The sequence below is a fragment of the Leopardus geoffroyi genome, chromosome C1 (assembly GCF_018350155.1).
Source record: "Leopardus geoffroyi isolate Oge1 chromosome C1, O.geoffroyi_Oge1_pat1.0, whole genome shotgun sequence".
NCBI classification, from domain to species: domain Eukaryota; kingdom Metazoa; phylum Chordata; class Mammalia; order Carnivora; family Felidae; genus Leopardus; species Leopardus geoffroyi.
Window position 1 is genome coordinate 174,082,814 of NC_059328.1, and position 25,976 is coordinate 174,108,789.

At 36.8% G+C, this 25,976-nt stretch overlaps 1 protein-coding gene across 1 annotated transcript; it reads left to right on the plus strand.

Annotated features, from left to right (window-relative positions):
- Window positions 1-4,386: 4,386 nt before the first annotated feature.
- On the plus strand, window positions 4,387-25,313 carry ZC3H15 (zinc finger CCCH-type containing 15). Its single transcript, XM_045480446.1, has 10 exons — window positions 4,387-4,632; window positions 12,373-12,474; window positions 16,823-16,934; window positions 17,981-18,133; window positions 18,573-18,664; window positions 19,802-19,984; window positions 21,590-21,736; window positions 21,902-22,003; window positions 22,930-23,053; window positions 24,496-25,313. The coding sequence occupies exons 1-10, from the start codon at window positions 4,558-4,560 to the stop codon at window positions 24,684-24,686; spliced, it is 1,281 nt and encodes a 426-aa protein (XP_045336402.1). The 5' UTR covers window positions 4,387-4,557; the 3' UTR covers window positions 24,687-25,313.
- Window positions 25,314-25,976: the final 663 nt, after the last annotated feature.

Consider the following 25,976-nt stretch of genomic DNA (forward strand, 5'->3'; position numbering starts at 1 on the left):
GTGGACATGTGGTATTTTCTTTGAGTGTAGGCATTTCTAATACCTCTTTGTGTGTTCAAATTTCCTCATCTTAAAAGAATACCAGTTAGATTGGTTTAGAGCCAACACTAATAGCCTCATTTTAACTTAATCGGATCTTTAAAAGCCCTAGCTCCAAATACAGTCACATTCTGAGGTGCTGAGATTAGTGTTTTTAACATATGAATAAAGGGGGTATAATTCATCCCACGACAGAGTCCTTAGTTGCAGACAACTAAAATCAAGTCTAACTTAAGTAAAAAGGGAATTTATTGGAAAGATTGCTCACAGAATTTAAGGAATCCTGGAAATCTTAGTAAATCATAATCTTGGGAAGCCTAGAAACTAGGCTAGGAAAACAAAAGCAGCAAGAGATGATAATAGCAAAGAATGCAATTAAAGTCTATCTAGTACAGATGCTGCCACTGGCCTACCACCACTGGACTTGTAATACGTTTAATGCTCTTTAGGGGAAGAAAGGAAATGGGTCGGAGGGGAGGGATATAAGCTAGAGTTTGTCAAATATAACATCTTTTGTAGCTTTGCTTTTAGAGCCATGTAATTATTTTATAGTTATGAAACAAGGGTTGTGTCAAAATTGCTCGGGGGTAATTTTCAAAACCTGCCAATGGGCCAATCTGGGACAATTTGAGGATCAGTGCAAATTATAACTCTATTCGTATGAAATTATACCAAAATAAAAGTGAGTATCATTCAAAAAGAAACAAAACAAAACGAACTCCTCAACGCTTCTAGAGTCTTGTCTCATTCCTTTGAGAGCAAAAGCCTTACACATAGGTAGGAGATAACAGGAAGAATCTGCCTAACTCTAAATTATGTATCTAGGATTTGGTTGAGATAAGGGAAAAGGAAAAACTTGCCCCCTTTAGCTGGTAAAGTAGGAATTTTAATGTAATGGGGAATTTCTCGCTCACACATACACACACAGGGAGGACCTTTGCTTTGTTTTCGATCTTGGATCTCTACCCCTTTCTCTTTCTTCCCCCATTTTTATTGATACAAGTAACGTATAACACTGTGTAAGTTTAAGGTGTACAACATGATTTATGCATACACTGTAAAGTGATTACTACTATAAAATTAGTTAACACATTCATCTCACCTCACATTCACCTCACATAGTTACTTCTTTTGTATGTGTGAGAGACCTTTTAAGATCAACTACTCTCTCAGCAATTTTCAAGTATACAAAACAGTATTATCAACTATGGTCAGAAAGGACCTTTGGATGTTGGGTAGCAAAAAAAAAAAAAAAAGAAAAGAAAAGAAAAGAAAAAAAAATTCTACTTCAATACCAAATCTCCTAGAGCCTAGTGACTCAGGTTTGAAAAATACATTCTGATGTCTTCTAAAGATGCAGTTTTGGGAATGGTATCCAAGGCAGTAAATTCGCAGCCTGTCCCTCAAATCAGCCAGACATTTTTTGCATCTTTTTTTTTTTTTTTTTTGAGCTCTTTTATGGGGGGCATTTACTTCAGGTTTGGTCCTGGTCCCACTATTCCCTAATGTATTTCACTCATCTTGACACCCAAGTTTATATCCCTGCCTTCTGGGCATTTGAATTTGTAACACAACCCAGACTACAACATCAAACTTCATTTAGTGGAAGTTCACTTTGAATTATGAAGAAGTAGAGTAGAAGGTCATCCCTACTCCTATTGCCATTTTCTATTAGAGACCGCAAACAAGAATTACCTTATTTCAGAAAATAGTGAATTCAATGACTGAGACTTATTTCTAATCTATGAAGAAATAACTATGAGAGGGAGAGAACTATCAGAGAAGATACCACATTTAGAAATGTATATATTTCCACCTGCGGCCAGGAAGGATCTTTTTTCTCTACATATCACAACTTCAGGGCAGAAACAAAAGCAAAGGCTATAGGCAGAAGGTATAATAAGAATTATGAGCCTGGGGGCACCTGCGTGGCTCAGTCGGTTAAGGGTCCGACTGCGGCTCAGGTCAAGATCTCACAGTTCATGGGTTTGAGCCCTGCATTGAGCTCTGTGCTGACAGCTCAGAGCTTAGAGCCTGCTTCAGATTCTGTGTCTCCCTCTCTCTCTTCCCCTCCCCTGCTCATGCTCTGTCTCTCTAAAATAATAAACATTTTTTAAAAAAACTGAATTATGAGCCTGGGGTGACTGTTACAATTTATGAGATTCTAGATTCTTTGTATTTTCCCTATACTTGTTACTTATTATTATTCATTAGTTTCATGATTGCCAGTAAAAATTCTTCAAAAAACAAAGGACCCAAAGTGTATCTTTGAAAGCACTAAAAAAAAAAAAAAAAAAAGAATAAATTAAGGCAACTACATTCCACCCCTACAGGAAGTCTTAAAGGAGAGGATCTCCAAAGAATCAAACTGATTATAACACTGAATAAAGGGGGAAGCAGGCTGGGTCCCTCTGTGCTCTAAGAACAACTACAAGAATAAAAGATAAACAAGGAAGTAAATAAGTAAGTAAAAGACAGCATAAGCGTAGCCCATCAACCTGAGACAGGAGACCAGATGAAGTAAATTTCATGAGTGTATACACAGACAGTCCCCAACTTATGATGGTTTCACTTACAATTTTTTGACTTTACAATGATACAAGACTGATATGCATTCAGCAGAAACCATACTTCAAATTTTCAGTTTTGATCTTTTCCCAGGCGTTTATGTGATAAGATACTCTCTTCTGAAGCTAGGCAGAAGCAGCAGCCACAGCTCCTGGTCAGCCACATGATCACGCCATTCTGTTTTTATGCTTTCAGTACAACATTCAATAGATCGCATGAGCTATTCAATACTTTATTATAAAATAGGCTTTGCATTAGATGATTTTGCCCAACTGTAAGCTAATGTAAGTGCCCTGAGCACGTTTAAGGTAAGCTAGGCTAAGCTATAATGATCAGGAGATTAAATACAGTATGTGCATTTCAACTTAGATGATATTTTCAACTTACCATGGGTTTATCAGGACATAACCATAAGTTCAGGAAGCTCTGTATATACACACTTCAACATTATCTATCTTAACATAGAAAGCTACTATTCAAATAATCAATTGCACTAAGTAAGGAGATTCCTAGTTCTCTTCTTATGGAAATTAATGGAAAAGATTTTAATTTTTTAATGCTTTAGTTTTAGTTTTGAGAGAGTGCACTCGTGAGCAAGAGCAGGGGAGGAGCAGAGAGAGAGGGAGACAATGGATCTGAAGTGGGCTCTGCGCTGACAGCAGAGAGCATGATGCGGGGCTGGAACTCACCCATCAACCAACCCCAACGGTGGGAACATGACTTGAGCTGAACTTGGACGATTAACCGACTGAGCCACCCAGGCACCACAAAGAGATTTAAAACCTTTATCTATAAAGATGACTCTGGGCACGACAATACTTCCTAACAAAAACAGTTTAATAATCATGGAACAATAACAGCCAAGCATTATATATTTTTTAAAAAAATAGCATTTTGGTTTATATAAATATTAATGGGCACCAATCACTCATTCAAGTATTTTTTCAAACAAGACCACTTTTGTAATGTTAGTGATAGGAATTTAGACTTCAGACTTTAAATCCCTGTCTCAGCCTTTACTATGACCTTGGGCATGTGCCTTCCTTTCTGTACATCATCTATAAAATGCAAATAGTAACAATTCCTACCTCAAAGTCCTTGTAATAACTAAATAAAATAATGTGTGCAGTGTTCCCAGTAGTTCCCAGACTTTCAAGCACTTCATGAAAGCTGTTGAGATGTGCTCTTCACACACAAACTACGTTTGGTTAATTTCACATTAAATTTGGGTTTTTAGGTTTCATCTAGGCACTTTCCTAAAATCTGAAAATAACTTGGTAAGTATTGGACATCAAAAGATTTCAAGTTCCCCTTCTCTGGGAGGTTACTCCTGGCGCCCTTCAAATGAAACTTTTTCATTTCTTTATAAACCTTCACAGGAACCTGAAGCATGCTGTGCTCTCCGGCCGACTGGCCCTGTTCCATCTGTGCACGAGAAGAAAGTAACTGCATAGTTTGGCCGAGTTTTGGTGGCTGCTCGGTGATCATTCAGGATAGAGACAGTAAGGGCGACCATTAACCGAGCAAGCAGGATAAAAGAATCCCCCATCTTCAGCGAAAAAGAACGCGAAGGAAGGACCCAACCACAGCCGGCACCAACCAGCTCGCCCCACTGATCCTGAGGCCTGCCACAACCTAGAGAGCCAGGTGGATGAGCGACATCACAAGTGACGCCAAGTCATTTTCCCACGTCCCTTCCCTGCCCCCTCCAGGCCTGCCGCGGCACAGGCGCACGCGCAGCTCCACTTCCGGGCTCCGCTCCTCGCTACCCACCATGCTCTGCGGCACCGACCTGTCGCAAAGGCCGCATTTCTGTGGTGAGTGAGCGCCTCGCTTTCCGTGCGGTGCGGCGGCGACGGAGGCCCGTGTCCTCTTCCTCCTGCCGCGGGGCCAGATCCCCTGACGGTGTCCAGCTGCGCTTAAGTCTGGCCGGTGCCACCTCTCTCCGCAATGCCCCCCAAGAAACAGGCTCAGGCCGGGGGCAGCAAAAAGGCGGAGCAGAAAAAGAAGGAGAAGATTATTGAAGTGAGTACCCACCCCCCCCTCCCCCACTCATGCTGCGAGCCCTCAGGGAAGCAGCCTCCTGGTCTCCCGTTCCATGGCTCCTGCTCGCGTCTTCCGGGGCGACGTGTCCCTCTGTTTGGCTCTGTGTAGCCCACTGCCCCTTCTCCAGCCCCGTGATGAAGCTCGCTACCTCTCATCGCTATAGTGACGCTGCTGGCGCCCCCGCACCCAGCCTTTGCTTTGCTTCTCCGCCCACACGCCCGCCTTCGCCGACCCCGGTTCAAGAGGGCACCCCCACTCCAGTGCCCGCCTCAGAGATTTTGTGCTTCTCCAGTCCTTAAAATTGAAGACGTTTCTAGGCTTGTGTTTTTAAAAAGTACGCTGAATGGGTTCGGGCTAGACTCCTTCTAGCAGGCCGGCTCAGGACGAGCTTTGTGGTTTTTTTTTTACCTAACACTTAGGAGTACTAGTTACTTCTTTCGAGGCAACAAATTACCATTTCGTGGTTTTCCGATCCATTTCTAAACTGGTACAAGTTGCATAGAGAGTGGAGGTTTCTTTAAGGTCGCAGCCCACCGATTTGTACATAGCTCTTGATATGTACGTTGTAAATTACATGGACAGTGCTTGAAGAGATTACGTTTCAATGTCACTAGCTGTGTTGTGTCGTATCTGAATTTATTATATATATTCATTTAGCGCACTGAACCTATATAGCTCTTTAATGGCAGAGAATACTGTTGACGTTCTTGAATGTGTTGCATTTGCCTTCCAACGACTGCTAGTGAGTTTCTGAAGAGAGTGAACCATCAGTGAGTTTTAAGTAGTTCTTCCTGAGCTTTGGATGTAATTAGAAAAAAACATGACCATTTTTCTGCGTGTGGTATACCGGAATAATGGACAGTCTTTGTGGAATCGTTACTTTTTACTACAGCCCGACCAAAATGCCTGTTGGGTGTTTTGAAATGATAAGTTTATTTATAAATGTTTACTATTTTTAATATTTGGTATTTACAGCCGTGAAAAATAGCAATGAAAGCGCTCAGGGCTGCATAGTATAAACTTAATCAGTATTTGTGTTTGTTTCTTTTCACATAATTTTTAACGTTGCTGGTTTAACCTGCCTATAAAGAATTCTAGTAATCTTGGCCAAGTTCCAATTCTGAAGCAGAACCTGTATTCTGATTGCCAATTTGTACTATTTAGAACTGTGAGGAAGCAACATAGCCAGAACTTTAAAGGCAGACTGACTGTCATCTTCACATCTGTGTCTAGTATTATCGTTTTGAACAATCTGGACTACTGGCACTTAAGTAGGTCCCTGGGAATGGTGATCTGCTAGCATTCAGTGCTGTGTAAACCAAGGATATTTTAGGAATGACATTTTACTTGTCAGTTTTCTTTACTGAGAATGAATTAACATGATACAAAGTGAAATTTCCTTGTAGATAAGAAATTAAATGTTACCTGACAAAGTACCTCATGCATTATTGAGCTTTAACTCTATGAAGTTATTTGTTTCATTTGTAATTGGTAGGAGTATTTTTGTTTTAAGTAATTGTGAATGAAAGTCATTGATAGTATTTATCAACTAAGAATGTCGATAATGGCTTTGTTCATCTTGTACAAGGTTATTCTTAAGGTAAAGGGGAAGCAGCCTTAGTTTCATTAATGAAGACTTAGCCAAAGAAAAAAACAAAATTAAGACAGTTGCATTCTTTCATTCTTTAACTGACAAAAAAAAAACCCTAACAGAGTGGTGAACTTAGCCTGTCCCCCCACTCCCCATTTATCATAAATGATGAGCACCTTTTTAAAATTTTTTTTATTTTAGTGGATGTAAGGTTTTGCAGATGGAAGTGTGTTGCATGGATATTTACTACCACTCGAGAGGTACAACAATACTGTGAATTAGTGTTAAGTTTTATCATTTGTTGTAAAACTAGATTTATAGAGAAAATTCTGTTACCCAGCCTAGTTAAGAAATAATATATTCCTTTTTGTTAAATACTATAATAGGTGCCTTTTTTTTTTTTTTTTTTTTTTTAACTTTGCTAAAGCCCTAGCATGTCTTGATGGTTAGTGCATGGGGTTAAGGATAAAAATTGATTATCTGGAGCTAAAACTGATGTACCTCTCATCAGCAAAAGGGAGTGAATTTCTGTATTACAGAGTTATATGATTCATGGGTTAAATGAGATGACATGTAAAATACCTGACATATGATACATACCCAATAAATGGCAGCTACTATTATTTATTAGTATTATAAATAAGAACTAGTTAGGAGAAATAATCAGACTGACCTATACTGTCTGTACAGGGCTTACTTTCTGTCACTTGAAATAATTTCTTTCTATTGCCTACATTTTTTCTTTCCTTCTTTAAACCTCCCAAAATTTATGAATTCATTTGGATTAGTAGGTATTTTTTTTCTGAAATGAGTATATCGAAAAGGTTATTGTTCTGTTAGACGTCAATGCAGTTGTCCCAAATGGCATATAGCATTTGCTTTCTTATAGCTAACATTTAATAAACTGAAGTCAGCTTTGAGACATAAAGGGTTTGATTATGGAAAGAGAGAAATAATCTTTGTGTTTGGGACAAGTAAATAAAGGATATCCAGCCAAGGACTTGTAGCAGCAAGGAAGTAGTAATAAGACACCTATAGAGATGGGATCTAGATGTGTGAAGGATGGAGGAAGAGAAATGATTGGTTGCCAATGAAAAACTGAAGTCCAAGTCAACTGTTGATTACTTGAAGCTAGATTAACCAGCTGCAGAATATCTCTTGTATGAATGGACAACAAAAATACATTAGACAGTAAGTACGGGGCGGGGGGGGGGGAACGGCGGTGGGTGAACGTGACCAATTAATGAAATAAAACAATGCTAGCCTCTATTTACTCTAGTGACCCAAAAGGTAGACCACAGTTATCTTGGAGCACTAGTCAGTATTGACCTGCTTTCCCAAACCCTTCCTTTTTTCAGATATCTTGTTTAAGGAGTGGAGGCTGGCTGTAAAAGAAGCATGAATATATAATAAGGTGGGAAAGGGAAGAAGGCTCAGTTTTTTTTAATGCTTATTTATTTTTGAGAGAGAGACACAGAGTGTGAGCAGGGGAGGAGCAGAGAGAGGGAGACACAGAATCTGAAGCAGGCTCCAGGCTCTGAGCTGTTAGCACAAAGCCTGATGCAGGACTCTAAGCCATGAACCTTGAAGTCATGACCTGAGCCAAAGTCAGATGCTTAACCAGCTGAGCCACCCAGGTGCCCCAGAAAGGGTTAGTTTTAAATGAAGTCTGGAGTTCGCTGAATGTTAAGGCTGTGGATCCTCAGGGAGCCATCCTTTTTTAAGAAATACTACCTGTTTTCTAAACTCCTTTGTATTCAGTTTCCCAAATCTGAAACATGCACACAGACACCTACACACACTGTTCCTTCCTTATAACCTAACTTTTGGGGCCTTATTGATCCAGTGAGGACTATTTGTTTTATTTTAACCCTGATTTGGATTTGATTGTAACCTCCAGCCTTCCTGTCTCATATCCCCCAGACCCCCAAATCCAGGATAATCTTCAGGTAAGTGTTTGTCCTAAATTCAAGAAAAAGGGAGAAAGTCCTTTTAAAGTATTCCAAATTATAAACCATTCTATTTTCACTAGGTGTTGTTGATATCCCAGATCAACAATGTGGTATTCAGAAAGCTTTTTTTGTACCAATCTGCACAATAACCTAATTAGGTTTCTCTGGGAAATAGTTTTTCACAGTGGGAAGAACAAAGACTTTGCTTGGAGTCAAATATACCTTGGTTCACATATCATCTGTGTCACTTAATAGTTAACTCTTACTGAGCCAGACACAGTTATCGATGTGTTGCAGAAAGGAGAGAAGACAGCCATCTATAAGTGATAAACTTATGCAGCTTCTTTAATTCTCTCAGTAAGATAAGTATTATTACCCTTTTTATAATTGGGGAAACAGGAACAGAGATTAAGCAATTTGCCCAAGGTTACTAAACTGGCCATTGGCAGAGCCAGGATTTCAACCCTGTAGGTCTGGCTGCAGAGTCCTTACTGTTAACCAGTGTGCTATACGACTTCTTTATAGTGAGTCTTTTAACTTTCATAACAATCCTAAGAGGTTAGAGTGAGACCCACTTTATAAATAAGAAAACTGTGGCAAAGAAGGTAATTTGTCCAGTTTTGTTTGAGATTAGAACTTTGGCAGTCTGACTCCAGAGCTCATAAATCGTCACACTATACAGTCTGACTTAAGAAGAATTATTGAAGATTTCTGAGCTTCAGTATCCACATTGACAGAGTGAGATAATAGTACATCATAGAATCGTTAAGAGGATTCAGTAAAATAATATTGAGGTGTTTAGGTTTCATGAATGCTAAATGGATGTGTCCCCTGTCTCCGTGGAAAAAATAATTTCTGAGCTCCAACCTAATTAGAGACTTTAAAAACACAACTCATTCATTATCTCTTTTAGGCTGGTTAATTATGTGCTAAAGCAGTGTAATTAAACCTGAAAAACTGTTTTTCTTCAGGGATCTGGACCTTATATACCTCCACCAGAATCTGTTGTCATGAGTACTTCTTTCTAGCTGGTCAAGTCCCCTTAGAGGACTTTTGTCTTTCCTAAATCTTTATATGTCAGTATCTGCCTTGATATTTGGCCTTGTTTATTCATAGTTTGTTCATTTTCTGTCGTTAACGTTTGGGGCATGACTTGAACTCCAGTTATGCTTTTCTCTGGCAAGGCATATGTAGATGCTGTTGCACTTTTGATACTGATTTCTTTTTATCTAGGGTTTTCCATCTTCCCTGCCCCCCATGGGAGCTCACTTTTTGTGAAAGGAAAGTATGGCATTTCACACTAGTTGATGTATGTCCTCACCTCTCTTCATATGTCACGTTATACTTGACCATCTTTTCTTCTTACTGAATTGAATGTTAAATTTTCTTACCTAAAAACAAGGAAAACCAGCCATTAAAAAACTCAATTTCAACTTGTATGTACCTTCTTTTTAAAAAAAAAATTTTTTTAATTTTTGTTTATTTTTGTGACAATGCAAGAGACAGAGTGCAAGCTGCGGAGAGCAGGTAGAGAGAGACACAGAATCTGAAGTGGGCTCCAGGCTCTGAGCTGCCAGCACAGAGCCCAATGCAAGGCTTGAACTCAAGAACCGTGAGATCATGACCTGAGCCGAAGTCGGATACTTAACCAATTGAGCCACTCAGGCTCCCCACCTTCTCTTTTTTTTATATATACATAGGTTATAGAAAATTCATGTAGAATTTTGTAATATGGGATATTAAAACACGAGAATAGAAATTTAGGGGAAAGTGAAATTTTGATATATGGATGGATATAGATGTGATGAATGAATAAAAAGAGAACTTTGTAGAGCTAAACCCCTCTTCAACTTGTAGTCTTAAGACATTGATCTATTTTATTGATTCTGAGATTCTGCAAAGTTATGTTGTGTTGGAATGTCTTCACATGCTAATCCTATCAATACTGTTGTTCCTTTCCAACTTGTCCACATAGGTATTCTTTACCTATAATACTTTCTTCCTATTATCTTGTCCCTTTCCTCAGAAATAATACCAAAATAAAGGCTTCAAAATAGTCCATTTATTTCAGACTAAATTCCTCTCAGAGGGTCTCAGGTCCCTTTCAAAAGTAAAGACCTTTTTGCCTCTTCTTCCTTTTTCAAACCCACCCATAACCGAGAATGAGAAAGAGATGCAAACTCCATTTTAAAATTAAACATCTAGGGGTACCTGGGTGGCTCAATTGTTTAAGTGTTCAACTTTGGCTCAGGTCACGATCCTCATGGCTTGTGAGTTCAGGTCTGCTTCAGGCTCTCTGCCCTGAGTGTAGAGCCTGCTTGAGATCCTGTGTCTCCCTCTCTCTCTCTGCCCCTTCCCCACTCGCATGCGCTTTCTCACTCTCTCTCTCTCTCTAAAAAATAAACACTAAAACAATTTAAACTTCTATTTCAACCTCAACCTACAAAGTTTGGTAGTGTATGGATAAGTGGGTAACTGGCTCAGTAGAACAGAGCATTCAGGCCTGAGTGCCACCTAGGATTGTGTCATTAAGAACCAAGTGGATTTGCTCTGCAGAATTCTGGAAAAACTCGATAATGGGAGGCACTGGTTAATGCAGAAGATGAGAGGCTGGAAACTGAGGGTTACAAGTCTTAGAAGTAGCTGATGGTTCTTATCTACGAAGACTAAGCCAGATAATTTTCCCAATGAGAAATCAGGGGTGGAATAAATCAAGAAGCCTCTGTTTCTGGAACTCTAGGCACAAAGGAGGTGGAGGGGAGAGTAGGAGTGGGGATGGTTAAAATATGAGACTGAAAGGAGTCTGTGCAGTGAAATGAGCTAAGAGACACTCTCTCTCACCTGCTCTCTTCTCAAGATCCTTAGTCAGGCTTAATGCACTCCTAGGCAGAGGATCCTTCTGAGAAACAGAAAAGCCATTAAAAAAAAAAAAAAAAAAGACTTCAGATATCAGTATTTGGTGATTTCCTGACAGCCTTGCCACCCATTCATCTAAGGATGGAACCCACACAGCAAGCCTCCTGTATTAGTTTCCTAGGGCTGCTGTAACAAATTGCCACAAACTGGGTGACTTAAAACAACAGAAACTTATTTTCTCACAGATGTGGAAGCTAGAAGTCTAAAATCAAGGTGTAAACAGGGTCATACTCCCTCTCAAAGCTCTAGGAAAACATCTTTTCTTGGGTCTTCCAAGATTCTGGTGGTTTCTGGCACTCCATGGCATTCCTTAGCTTATACCTACTCAAATACACACTCAAACTTGTAGAGTGGTTTCTGAATGTTTTTGTACTAAATGCTTATGAATAGATAGCCAAAGATCATTTGTGCCTTGCACATAATAAGCATTCCATATGTGATAGCTGCTATCATGTTAATAGCTTTCACAAATTACTATATTAATATTCCAAATTTAAATAAGGTATCGCTTTTAGTTAAGTATACCTCAATTTTAGTATTTCCATATTAACAGCTAGGAATGTGTACGTTTCAGTAATTTGAGTTATATAAATTTAACTGTTTTGAAGGTCTCCTGGCTGGCTCAGCATGCAACTCTTGATTGTGGGGTTGTTAGTTTGAGCCCCACATTGGGTGTAGAGATTACTAAAAATAAACTTAAAAAAAGTTGTTTTGAAAAGATAACTTACCAAAACAGAACAAAACAGTGCAGAACTTAATGTATCTTATGCAGTATTTCCCAAAATGTGTTCAGTACTACATAATCCTGTAGGATACTCTGAGAAGAATGCATTCTGAGGTAAAATAAGATGTGGAATTGCTCCTAACTATATCCCTTCTGGTAAAGGCTCTAAGATATTGTACGCTTAAGAATTAAAAATACTGTTAACCAAGCATTTTCCTAAACTTACTTGACTGTAGGTCATCTTGTCATGTATCACAATTCTGCACATCCAGAATTTATATTCAGAAACAGACTTTGGAAAAAGCATCATAGAGTAACAGGTTTAGTAATGATAAGTATGTATTGAATTGTAAAGAATCCTGGGTCATATGTTGCCTTGACTTGATGTTTTAGCGTTTTGCATGTCTATATAGCATAAGAAGGAATAGTTTTCTTACCAATAATTAAATGAAAGAATGACTTTTAGATATGACTGAAAAAAAAACAGAAAAAATAATATATATTGCTAAGTTATTTCCGTACTCTTTTTCATTCAGGATAAAACTTTTGGTCTAAAGAATAAGAAAGGAGCAAAGCAACAGAAATTTATCAAGGCTGTCACTCACCAAGTTAAGTTTGGTCAACAAAATCCACGTCAGGTAAATAACTTAAATTTCTGCATTTTCTTCATATGAATGTAATAAGGCGTCTGTTACAGATAAAAGTATTTGGCATGGTAATTGTATTTCAAAATGTAATCCTCCTCTAAAACTTTTCTGCATCTTCCCTTTGTTACTCAGCAATACCTCTTAGATATTCCTCCAAGCCATTTTAATATAGCTCTAATTTATTCTAATGGCTGCGTACTGTTCTAGGATGTGGATGTACTATATCCATCTGTTTCAACTATTTATAAATGATCTCTTTGTTTCCAGCGTTTTGACACTAAGAACAAATCTGCAAGAAGTATCCTTGTACATGTGTTCTTATAGGCATTTGTGCTTTTTTTTTTTCTGTGGCGTAAATTATCTATGACACATTTCTAGATCAAGGGAAATGGATTTCATTTTTTTTTTCCAAAGGAAATGGATTTCTAATTTAATAAATTACGTCCCTTTCTGTAGAGATTGTAATACTTCACATTTTCATTTTCAGTACATGAGTTATAGATACTAAAGTTCTTTTTAAGGTTTTCCAATCTGGTAAGTATAAAATGAGATCTCATTTTTACTTTGTTTCCCTCACTACTAGGAGTTTGAGTATCTTTTGTTTTGGTTTGGTATGTTTTTGTTTTGAGTATCTTTTCATATGGTTGTTGACTGTCTGGGTTTGTACTTTTCTGACTTGTCTATTCATATCCTTTTCTGGATGTCTTTTTCTTGTCAGTTATGAGAGACACTTTATGTCTGCATTACAGATAATTTGTGATGTTTCTGTTATATTTGCTATACAACAATTTTTACTTTTTGTATTGTTAGATATGTCTAGGTTTTTAAATAATCTGCACTACTAGATCATGTATGTTTTCTTACAGTCTATAATTTGTCATAAATTTTTATGTCACAAAGTTCATTTTCTTTCAAATGAATAGCCACTCATACCAGCATCATTTACCACTGAATTGAGATACTACTATTGACATATAGTAAAGTCTCAAATATGTTAGGATCCATTTCTGGGTTCTCTTTTATGTTCTATTTATTATATGTCCATAAACTAGTGTCACATTGATTTTGATTCTTGTGGCCTACTAACATATTCTATTAGATATTAAAGGGAGTCCTTTCCCCCAGATGTTACTCCTTTTATATTTTTCTTGGCTACCTTAGGCATTTATTCTTCCATATGGTTTTGAAATAATTTTATCTATTGGCAGTGCGTTCAAAAAAAGTTAGTCCCTTTTCTTCAAGTTATTTAAATCTTTCACTTTCTTGAATTTAAGATTTTACAGACCTGCATCTTTACTTTTAAAATGTACTTTTTTCACCACTCTGTCCTTTTTCTTAACTTTTGAAATACTTTTCTTTTCATCTGTGATATCAGAATATATATTTGTGATCCCAATCTGAAACAAATTTCTGTCACTCAGATTATCTCTTTAAATTAGTGCCTCCAACATAGAGGCACAGCCAAAAACTATTAATCTTCCATGGTGCTAATTTAGTAGCCTGGTTTAATAAAAATTCATGCTGAGATCTTGGAGTCAGATCAATTTGGGTATGAATTCCCCTATCTTCTTTGTTATATGATCTCAAGTTATTTAGCAACACTGGTCTTAATGTGTACAGTGGAAGGGCACTTACCCTTGTAAGGTTCCTATGGTGGTTAAATGAGAACATAACATAAATCTTCTGGTGTAATACAGGTGTGTGGAAATAATTCACTTTTCTTCCCTTATCCCTTTTTTCAATCCTATTCTGCTCTCCATATTTTCACTTGTGGGAAGTATATTGACTGGTAATTTTATATTTCATAGACCTGAGAAAGTCACAGCATTCGTGGTGGTGGTAATTGGGATTCGTAGTACATTCAGGATTATATTTTTTGATAATTTCTTGGGTACCTGGGCTTTTATCTGTGAAATGAGCAGCAGTCCTGCTGTTAGAGCCAGGCAGTATGCACCCTACTGTAGGCCTTGTGTTGCAAAGGATGACCCTACTCTTTCGCCTCCAGACATAGCTCTCCCACAGGCAAGGAGTCAGTGAGGTCAAGGGAATTTGTACCATCTCTCTCCACAATAGTTCAGGGCCTGCAGAGGTCATGTTACCCATGTTTATCTTAGAGTATCCTGTGCTGCCAATATGCCTCAAGTAGTCAAAGGTAGGGTGTGTGTTCACTTCAGTGACACATGTATGACAAAAGAAGGGTGTGTGCTAGGAGTGTGGACAGAGCCTGAATCCACACCATATCCTACCCCATACCTTCCACCTTCATGCACTCACATGATGGGATGAAATTCAGGGTGGGAGGAGGAGGAGGAGGAAGGCGTTGACTGTTGCTTTACTGCCATGCTCCAGTGTAGAACTCCATGGAACCTGAGCATTTTAAATTTGAACCTGTCCTTCCAGGTCACAAGGTATATTTCTTAAACAGAGGTATAAACCATACTTTGTTTAGCATTAGCTTGATTTCTAACTTACAAATATTCTAACTTACAAAAATGGTTTATGAAGCCTCCATTGTACTCTTGCTCTAGGCCCCATAAATGTTAAACATGTGCCTAGTGAGCAAAAGATATTTTCATTAAGATAAAATGACTTAAATTTTTTCTTTTTAAAAAATGGTTTACAATTTTTCTGTTTAAACACCTCCCATCATATCATCAAAGTCAGGATTTGGGATGTCTTTAACCTAGCATTTAGTCATTCCCTTCCTAAAATTTCTTCTTCCATGAATACTTCTTTGTGCTGGATTTCTATCTATTTCTTTGATGTTTCTTGGACCCTTTTGTAGGCTTTTTAAGGTTCTGTTGCCTCATTTAATATTGGTATTCTTCAGGGAACTGTGCTCTTGTCACTTTTTTTTCCTTGTCACTTCTTTATGCTGTCCTATCTCATACACCTAAAGTTTTAATTATCTATAAGCTGTTTCTAAAATTTTTATTTTAAAGCAGACCCTCTCTCCAGATACCAAGATCCATGTCCACTTGCTTTCTGAGTATTAGCTCTATCCAGATGCTCTGTAAGCATCTCGTACTCAGTATGTCTAAAACTGAGCTCATCTCTAATTTCTACCCTGAAACCTGTTCCTCTTGTATTCCCTGTCTCGTTTAACAGCGCTAACCATAAATGTGATAATTCTAGACTCCACCCTCTCGCTTACATTTTATATCTAGTCAGTCACTTAGTAGTGTCAGTTCTGCCTCTTTAAGAGCTCTCTCTCTCACTTCTCTCATCTTTTCTGCATCCTTGCTACTAATGTGTATGTTAAGCTCTTGTGTTTTCTTGCCTACAGCAGTTGCATTAGCCTCCTAATTTTCCTTGCCATTCTTTGGCTCCTTCTAGTCCACTTTTCACACAGTTGCCATTGTGATCATTATAAAACACAGTCTGATTATGTCATTGACTTACTTTAAGCCTTTGAATTTTCCCTGTCACCTACTGATACAGTCCAAACTTTTCATTGATGTTTCTCATACCCTGTTCCTTCTGGTCCCTGTATCTTTGCATTGGCTGGCTCTCTGTGCATTCCTTTCCTTGCTCATCAGAAGAATTCATCCATAAAGTATTAGCTCAGTCTGATTTTTATAGGCATGTAGGTAGGCATTCCTTGTTCCCAGAGAACCACATATTATATTATAGTTGTTGACATGTCTGTCTTCCCACTAAATTCTGAGCTTCTTTAAATAAGCATCTTTATCTTTTCATCTTTGTATTCCCTGTCATCTAACATAGGACCTGACATATAAATATTTGGATGAATCCTCTAATCATATTAGGTATGTAAATCGTGTGCCTGGGACTGTGTCATATGTCATATTTGTTTTGTTTAATCTCCCACATTGACCTAGCTCAGTGTTTTCCCACAAGGGTACTGTAGGTATTTTGGGTGGTACAGTTCTTTATTGTGTGGGACTGCGCATTTCCTAATGTTGGCATTTCTGATCTTCAAAACGCACCCACATGTTTCTGGGGAGTGGGTGGTTGTCATAAGAAGAAAATCCCAGGTGAGAACCATTTACTAAAAAAGCTGGGCATGTAACAAATGCTTAATAAATGCTTATTGCTGTAAGCTTTTGAATATGCTTTTTACTTGGCATGGTACCATTTATAAATTTTTTTAAAAGTCAACTGATATAAAATCTCGCAGTTTCGTTTAAAAGTTTAACCACACTATTTAATATATACCGAAAAGCCATTGTAACACTGATACTAAGAGGTAAGGACTATGTACGTGTACATGTGTGAATGTTTTGTTATGTTAGTGATGCTATAATGTACTATTGTATAGTGAAAACAATTTTATTATATGAAATCAAATTACATATTATACCTGGGAATATTATAGGTAGCACAAAGTGAAGCTGAAAAGAAGTTGAAGAAAGATGACAAGAAGAAAGAATTGCAAGAACTAAATGAGCTGTTCAAACCTGTAGTTGCTGCTCAAAAAATAAGTAAAGGTAAACTTTAAATGTGAGGGTATTATTTTTATTAAATAATATCAAATATCAATATCAATAATATCAAATCAAATATTCATGGCTAAAAACTCTTAATTTATTTTATGAATACACAGACAAAAAAAAAAATAGCAGAAACAGACCCATAAATTACAGAGAACAAACTGATGGTTGCTAGAGGGAAAGGGACTGGGGGGCGATGGGCAAAAGGGTGAAGGGGAGTGGGAGGTACAGGCTTCCACTTATGGAATGAATAAGTCATGGAGATAACAGGTACAACATAGGAAGTGTAGTCAGTGGTATCGTAATAGTGTTGCATGGTGACAGATGGCAGCTATACTTGTGGTGAGCATAGCATGCAGACTTGTCAAATCGCTGGGTTGTACTCCTGAAACTAATGTAACATTGTGTTATCAACTATACTTCAATTTAAAAAAAAAAGTCAATTTGTTTTAATGTCTATTTTCTTCAGATTATAAGCCAATGTGTCTGCTATGGAAATGATCCTTCCTTTGTCAAAATCTGTATCAGTGACTTTTTTATGAGTCCTTTGTTTATCTGCTCAGCTATGTGATTGTACAACTATAACTCCAGCTACTAGCCCCCCACTTAAGGCAAGATTAAGGATTAGACAGTCCACTAATTGATTTATAATATCCATTCTTTGGTGGTGGCCAAGGCAAACCTATGGTTCTATAAATTGTAAGTTCTAAACTCTTGGCAGTATACCTCCGTGTATATTTCTCTTTTGCCTCTGCTTCATTGACTCCAACTAGTCAATGACTATGGGATGTGTAGGAGTTTGTTTGGTTTCCCACCCCTGGAAATAAGAGTAAGAACAGTAAGAATAAAAGAAACAAATGCAGATATGAAATGCTGTAGAAGGGACTTTAAAGAAATGTCTTAACAGTCACTTGTAAGTGGTATTTTCCTCTCACATCAGTGAATAGAAAAATAACCAGTTCACCAACAGTAATTATATCTCAGAAGCTATACTTTGTGATCTGGCAGATTGTAATACAAATATCGTGTGCCATTTGACATAGGTGCAGATCCCAAGTCTGTGGTGTGTGCATTTTTTAAGCAAGGACAGTGTACTAAAGGAGATAAATGTAAGTTCTCTCATGACTTGACTCTGGAGAGAAAGTGTGAGAAACGAAGTGTTTACATTGATGCAAGAGATGAAGAACTTGAAAAAGGTATTTTTTTAAGACCTTTTCTTAAAACTGTCTTTTGGTTGTTACCAAGATATTTAGTACTTGAGGAATATTTTGGTCTTTATGAGGGCTGTGTTTGTATAGATAGATAGATAGATAGATAGATAGATAGATAGATAGATAGATAGATAAAATTGTTTTCCATAAAGTCTGAATTTATAGCATTATGTCCTTGATTAAATGAATTTTGAATTTTTCTCACCCTCTCTTCCAGTACTACCTTCTTACTTGTCTAAACTATGTAGGATTTTGGTGAATAATTTCATAACACTGTTTATTCCTACCTATGGCATAATTTAAAGAAAATGTGTTAGGTCATAAGTCTTATGATACAGTTTTCCTGTTTAAGGAGATATGTGATATGTTTTGGAAACAGTAGATAAAATTATAGTATTTAGTTTTCATATCTCTTTTTATTTAGATACTATGGATAATTGGGATGAGAAAAAACTGGAAGAAGTAGTGAACAAGAAGCACGGTGAGGCGGAAAAGAAAAAACCAAAAACTCAAATAGTATGTCCTTTTCTTGAATTGAGTTGCTGTGATATTTATCATTAGGGAGAATTATGTGGCAAGGTATTTGCTGCCATTTTCTACTGGATTATTTTTTAAATTATTGGATCTTTTGATAAAGTGCATCAAGCTTTGTTTTTGGAATTTACAAGTGTAAGTTATATAAAATTAGATTCTTAATTCAAAAGTAACCTTTGAAAACCATGTGACTAAAGTCTTCAAATACCATTTTTGAGGTGATTTTACTTTCTATCAAATATGGATGAATACAATTACATATTCAGATAAGAATTCTTTCCTTATTTTTTGTGCAAAATGAATGGAAGGAGAATTGATAAACACTCTGTTTTAGTGGTAGGTAGACTTTAAATCAAGAAGGTTGAAAATATTGTGACATTATGAATTGCAAAATGAGCTTTGGGTAGGTAATGGCTCTAGTATTCCGGGAAATGTACTTTTAAAAATCGGTGCCTGTTTCTCAGACCTTCCATTCATGTCCACATATTTATCTGTAGGGAGGTTATGGTGAAAAACTGTGGTGTGCTAGAAAATTTCTGAATACTAGTTTAACTTATATCTGTTGTATTTTTTCGGGAAAAGAGTATTGTTTGTTAGTTTTTCTTATTTCTGAAGTTTATTATATGAGGCTTCAATGCAGTTGTATCCTTTGTTGTTCCTTTTGTACCTTGCTTACTTTCTCTCTTCATAGATGTGAGAAATTGCCTATCATTTCAGATAATTCAATAATGTATCATTATTGCATGTAATTAGTTTTTAAGAAGGATCAAGCCAAAACAAAATCATTGGTTTTAGTTTTTTATAACCATTTATATTTTTTCACTTCTTTAAAAATCAGACTGGGTGTATATTTACAAAGGCTAAACTGAGACATGTCCTTTTGTATAATTCAGAATTTGGAACAGTGTTGAAAATTTTATGTAGATCCTCTCTAAAGGGAGTTTGCCATTGTATTAAGAATTTTAAGATTATATGTACATTTCTGCACAAAGTGTGCTCTGTACATAAGTGAGTAGCATAAGGATGTGAATAAGAATGTACTTGTTCCATAAACTTCAGCATTTACCTTGGAAATGGACTACGCTGAGCCACTACTTGTGAATATTATTGTCTCTATAGGTGTGCAAGCATTTCCTTGAAGCTATTGAAAACAACAAATATGGCTGGTTTTGGGTATGCCCTGGAGGTGGTGATATTTGCATGTATCGTCATGCACTTCCTCCTGGATTTGTATTGAAAAAAGATAAAAAAAAAGAAGAGAAAGAAGATGAAATTTCATTAGAAGATCTAATTGAAAGAGAGGTAACTAGAATTTTCTCATGCTATGAAACTAAAGCAGTATTTATTGGGAAATAATAATATTTACCACTTGGGGGCATTAGCATGTTATGAAAGGGGAAAAAAAATGACCTTTTCCCAAAGTTGCCTTACTTTTTATTTAGTTTTTTTTGTATGTCTAAAATGTAAACCTAGCCATAATCGTTAGCCCATCATGACATTAATTTTGGGATTATAAAATAACTTCTAATGCTATTGGCTTATATCAAATAAATTCTTTCTGTAAGATTGATATACTAGTATATTCATTAAAATAATATTCAGATTTAACTTGAAGTTTTAGATGTTTTTCCTGATGTCTTATTCTTTAGCTATTTTACTAATCAAATGTGTTGAAAGAGACAACTTCTACAGTTTTTCAGTTCATGTTTTTTCATCATTCCTGGACTCAAAGCACTCACTCTGTTGATAGAGGGGAATATGTCTCATTGAAGAGAATCTTCCGCTATTCATTTCTGGCTCGGCACAAAAGAGGTTTACTCCATGAAATAGTAGACACGGCTACTGAGTTAGATATGGCTTTTGGGAGTGACAGGAAAATGTTGAGATTATTGGAAATTCTAGTTTAGGGTTGGATATTTCAAATTATATCCAGTTTTCCCTTCTTTTGGATAACCTAAATATGTTGTATAAATGTCTAAGGTTGGGATTATATATATTTGTTCTTAAATGGTCATATTGTTTAGTGTCTCAACGGAGGCAATATGCTATAATAGAAAATACAGACTTCAGAGTCAGGTATATTTGAGAATGTTTGTATCCTAGTTCGACAACATATTAGCTGTTAACCTTTGGTAAATTTCCAATCTCTTTCTGTTCGCTTATTTGTGGGGATCAATGTGGTAGCATATGTGTATAAAGCATTCAGTACCAAATACCTGGCAGATGGTCAACAAGTATTCTTTTTCCATACATTTACTACTTGATTATTGGCTCTGAGGAGATGATGTTTTTGCTTAGTTTTTTTCCTCATCTCCTGAGGAACACAAATGAAACCTGGGTATTGTCATAGTGTTTTTCATATTTTTTTGTTTTCATCAGTTAACTTACATTAAAACAATTTCTCCTGACAAGTTTTCCTCACTTTCAATTTTGAAAAGAAATCCAGCTCAGGATAATATATATTACTGCATTTAGAAATGTTTGTTTTTCTGGGGCACCTGGGTGGCTCAGTCGGCTGAGCATCCAGCTCTTGATTTCAGCTTAGGTCGTGATCTTAGAGTTTGTGAGATCGAGCCCTGCATCAGACTCTGCCTTTACAGCATGGAGCCTCCTTAAGATTCTGTCTTCCTCTCTTTGTTCCTTCCTCGCCCACACGCACGCTTGTGCTTTCTCAAAATAAACATTAAAAAAAATAAACATTAATGTTTCTCAAAATAAACATTAAAAAAATGTCTCTCTGGACACTTGTTTTGCTCATTGCTACATAAAATGAAAATGAATCAATTTATTCTAAATTTGATGTCTTAGTCACAGGTAAAGACTTACTTGCATTAAGAGAAAACTCTTAAATACTATTAAAGGTGATTTGGTGGGGGGAAAAAAAAAACAACTCTTTTCTCTTTGCAGCGTTCTGCCCTAGGTCCAAATGTTACCAAAATCACTCTAGAATCTTTTCTTGCATGGAAGAAGAGAAAAAGACAAGAAAAGATTGATAAACTTGAGCAAGATATGGAAAGAAGAAAAGCAGACTTCAAAGCAGGGAAAGCATTAGTGGTATGTCCCAAACTCACCCGAATAGATTCTTTATTCTTTCTTTCATTTTATAATTTCTGTGCCATGCAAGAATTTATTGTAACTTAATCATGTGTATGTCTGAAATCAGTAACCAAGAAATGTTTGAAATTTGCCCTGAGTTGATATGTTTGTGTACCTGAATAGATTAGTGGTCGTGAAGTGTTTGAATTTCGTCCTGAACTGGTTGATGATGATGATGAGGAAGCAGATGATACCCGTTATACCCAGGGAACAGGTGGTGATGAGGTAAGAGGAAGCTTTGGCACTTCTGCTCATGTTGATGGAGAGAGCCGATAGAAAGTAACAGAGTAACATGGTTAAGAGTAGCAACGCTGAGGGGCGCCTGGGTGATGCAGTCGGTTAAGCGTCCAACTTCAGCCAGGTCACGATCTCGCGTTCCGTGAGTTCGAGCCCCGGGTCAGGCTCTGGGCTGATGGCTCAGAGCCTGGAGCCTGTTTCCGATTCTGTGTCTCCCTCTCTCTCTGCCCCTCCCCCGTTCATGCTCTGTCTCTCTCTGTCCCAAAAATAAATAAACGTTGAAAAAAAAAAAAAAATTAAAGAGTAGCAACGCTGGGACATTGGTTCAGATCCTGACTCTAACCTGAGAAATTACCTATACTATAGGTCTCCACACTCTTCTATAATAGAGACATGCAAGGTACTTGTGAGAATTAAATGGATTAATAAAATTATAATTCTTAATAAATTAGAACAGTGACTGGTATAGTTAAGTACCTGTATGTATTAGCTGTAAAAAGTATGTGTTTTATTTTCCCTCTAAAAGAAAAAAAAGATTTGTTTGTTTTCTAATATTTTATACTGAAAAAGAAAGTACAGAGTAGGAAGCAGGAGACAACAGCAGAATAATTTAGTTATAGGTAAACGTAGCTGACTATTCATTCTTGGTATGGTATAAAATTCTGACTTCTGTCTTTGAGTTGAAAATAAAAACATCATATTCTATATGTCAGAGGAAGAAGCTTGCATTATGGCATTGCTTTTCTTTTTCTCAAGTTTAGAAAAAGGAATGAATTTTGACAGTTGTCAATCATTTGTTTTCACTTGGCATTAGTAAAAATTTTGTTTCACTAAGATAAATGTCAGAGGTAAAAGGCAAGTAATTTATGAAAACTGTCCTCCTAAGTAACAACTTTCTTTTCTGTGTTTTTAAGGTTGATGATTCAGTGAGTGTAAATGACATAGATTTAAGCCTGTATATCCCAAGAGATGTAGATGAGACAGGTATTACTGTAGCCAGTCTTGAAAGATTCAGCACATATACTTCAGAAAAGGATGGTAAGTATGCTAACTTGTGTGTAACTTGAAGAACTAGGATTCTATCTAAAGAGGGAAGGGGGTGGTTTAGACCACACTGGCAAACTTGGATGCCTGCAGGGAACAGACTGGCAACATAAATGTGTGGTTTGACTGTATATAGAAATAGTGAATAGTGGAAGCTGTAGAAATGGGTGACTGGGTGGATATTGAAGCCATTAACTGAAACTAGAAGGGGACAGAAATGAGTTTGGAGATGTAGGTAATCAGTTTGGGATCTCATGATATGAGAACATTCTAGAACACACTGCAGACCTCAGTGTTCTGGAGTAGTCAAAAGAGGGAAAGCTTAGGAAAGACACTGAGAAGGACAGAGGAAAATTAAGAAAGAAGTTTCAGAAAAATCAAGTAGGATGAGAACTGGAAATAATTCTTCAGTTGCTGTTAGGGAAGAAGTTGTAGGAACAGGGTGCCAGTTTTCATCAGGACTGCGATGATAAGAGGAATGAGGAGAAAAATAAGCACATATGTAATAGTGCCATGACTGAAGAGTTTGAAGAGAAGTGAAAGTTCAGCATGGTTAGTATGAGAGAAAAAGGTAGGAAGAATACTAATCAAGGCAAAGGTTGAGAGAGCAAAACTAAAACTTATTTTTACAATAAAGGAATACAAGTTATAACTTGAAAAACTGGCTTGCCTTCCTGAGATCCAAGTGCTGTAAGACAATATTGTCTTAATGCCAGTATGGAGACCAATTTGCTCCTTTTTCAAGTAGGACTTTGGTGACAGTAGGTATGATTGTAAGAACTTCCGAGGCGATAATCCGTAAGATTTTTGTGATCAGAGATGTTTGAAATAGCTAAAATCTACATTTGGCTATTAAAAATTATCTTTGTGTAAATATTGGTGTCACGAACACAAAAAGACTGCATTTTTGTTTTCTCAGTCTTTTCGAGCCTGTAAGGAAAAGTAGCTGCGTAGCCCTAGTCTAGGTTCTTTTTTCACAGCTTGATGACAGGATGAAATGTTTTTGGATTCACATGTATTTGCACCGTTACAACTAGTGTGATTTAACTACTGTTACCCCAACCAAAAGCTAAGTAGCTGCTTAAAACATTTTTTGATTCCATAATTATTTACTCAAATAAAATATGTGGAAGTTGACCGTTTAAAACCTAATTGCTAGGTCAGGTAGGAAACAAAATTGTATAAGGTAAATCTTGTTCTCAAATGTATAGACTGTTAAGCAGTTAAATGTCTATAGTACAAGACATACCTTACACTAGGTCTAGGTAATTGTCACAAATAAGCTTAGAAAAAGATCAGTTCTTGGTGGAGTAATCTTAGGGAAGGCTTTCATGAAAAAAGGAAAAGAAATGTAGTATCAAGTCTGTGACTATCAATTGCTAATGGAATAGTGTTTTTTGTTTCTGGGCCTTATTGATTTCAATATTTATTTTTAGAAAACAAATTAAGTGAAGCTTCCGGAGGTAGGGCTGAAAATGGTGAAAGAAGTGATTTGGAAGAGGACAACGAAGGGGAGGGACAGGAAAATGGAGCCATTGATGCTGTTCCTGTTGATGAAAATCTTTTTACTGGGGAAGATTTGGATGAACTAGAAGAAGAATTAAACACACTTGATTTAGAAGAATGACACCAAACAAGTCTGAAAAAATTAAGCCAGCTCGGCATGAGTTGAAATTGACTACAGTAATTTTTTTCCACCTAGAATTCTTCAACAGGATGTTTATTTCCCATGCTGATTCTGGAGGGCTTACTCTCCTCCCAAAAAGGAATATTCTCCCTACGTCTTGTCTTCTGACTTTGGCTACATCTCATAGTAAGTTCAGAGTAGTTCATGATAAATTGAAAATATAATGGTCATTGCAGAAAATGATTGTTGTAACTGTCCATTCAAGTAGGAAGTGTAACTGCTTTTCCAGCTTTTGATTTTCATTGGGCATGTATTATAAGAACAACATAAATTTAAATTTCAAATACCTTTCATTTAATGCAGTTTTTAATGAGTGATTTCATTTTCTTTGTATTTATATGTTTTAAAGACTGCCTTTAAAATATGAGCACTGTATTTCATAAAGGAAACTGCATATGCAGATTCAGTATTGTATATCTTGGGACAATTAGATGGACATATAAAAGGAAACTTCTTTAACCTGACAGAATCAGCTGCAATGCCCTGTGTTAAACTGTTTTAAATGTTTCCCTCTTCTTTTTTGCCAATAAAGTTGTAAATAAAGACCATCATACATTAAAATCCAAATATGGTCCTTTTTTTTTTTAAGTTTTTATATGAATATTTTCTTAAAACCTCTAGCTTAAGGATTTTAATTAAATATTATCTCTTACAGTTACCACAGAAGGAACAGACATTTAAGGATTCTCGTAACTGGATATGGAACTGTGTAGAATACTGACAGTACTACTATGAGTTTAGTGCACTGTTATGAATTTGGCCTTAAGAAGAGACTGTAGGTAATGCTACAGGAAAGTCTGATTTCCTGAATTGATAGATACGAGCCTAATTAAATATCACCCTACAGTTGAACTAAAAACTGCTTAGCATCATTGTGGAGATGGTTGATATTACAGTAATATATACTGAAGTTTGATTACTATGAAAGCATGTAAACAAATCCACCAAAAAACTGAGCTGAGGGTCTTTGTCATTGAGTTCCCATGAAAAATTAGGGTGATACATTTAAAATAATTTTTTTTGATGTTTCTTTTTGAGAGACAGAGTGTGAGTGGGGGGAGGATCAGAGAGACAGGGAGACACAGAATCTGAAGCAGGTTCCAGGCTCTGAGCTGTCAGCACAGAGCCCTATGCAGGGCTCAAACCCACAAACCATGAGATCATGACCTGAGCCGAAGTCGAACCACCCAGGCCCCCCAAGGGTGATACGTTTTAAATGGACATAATTTG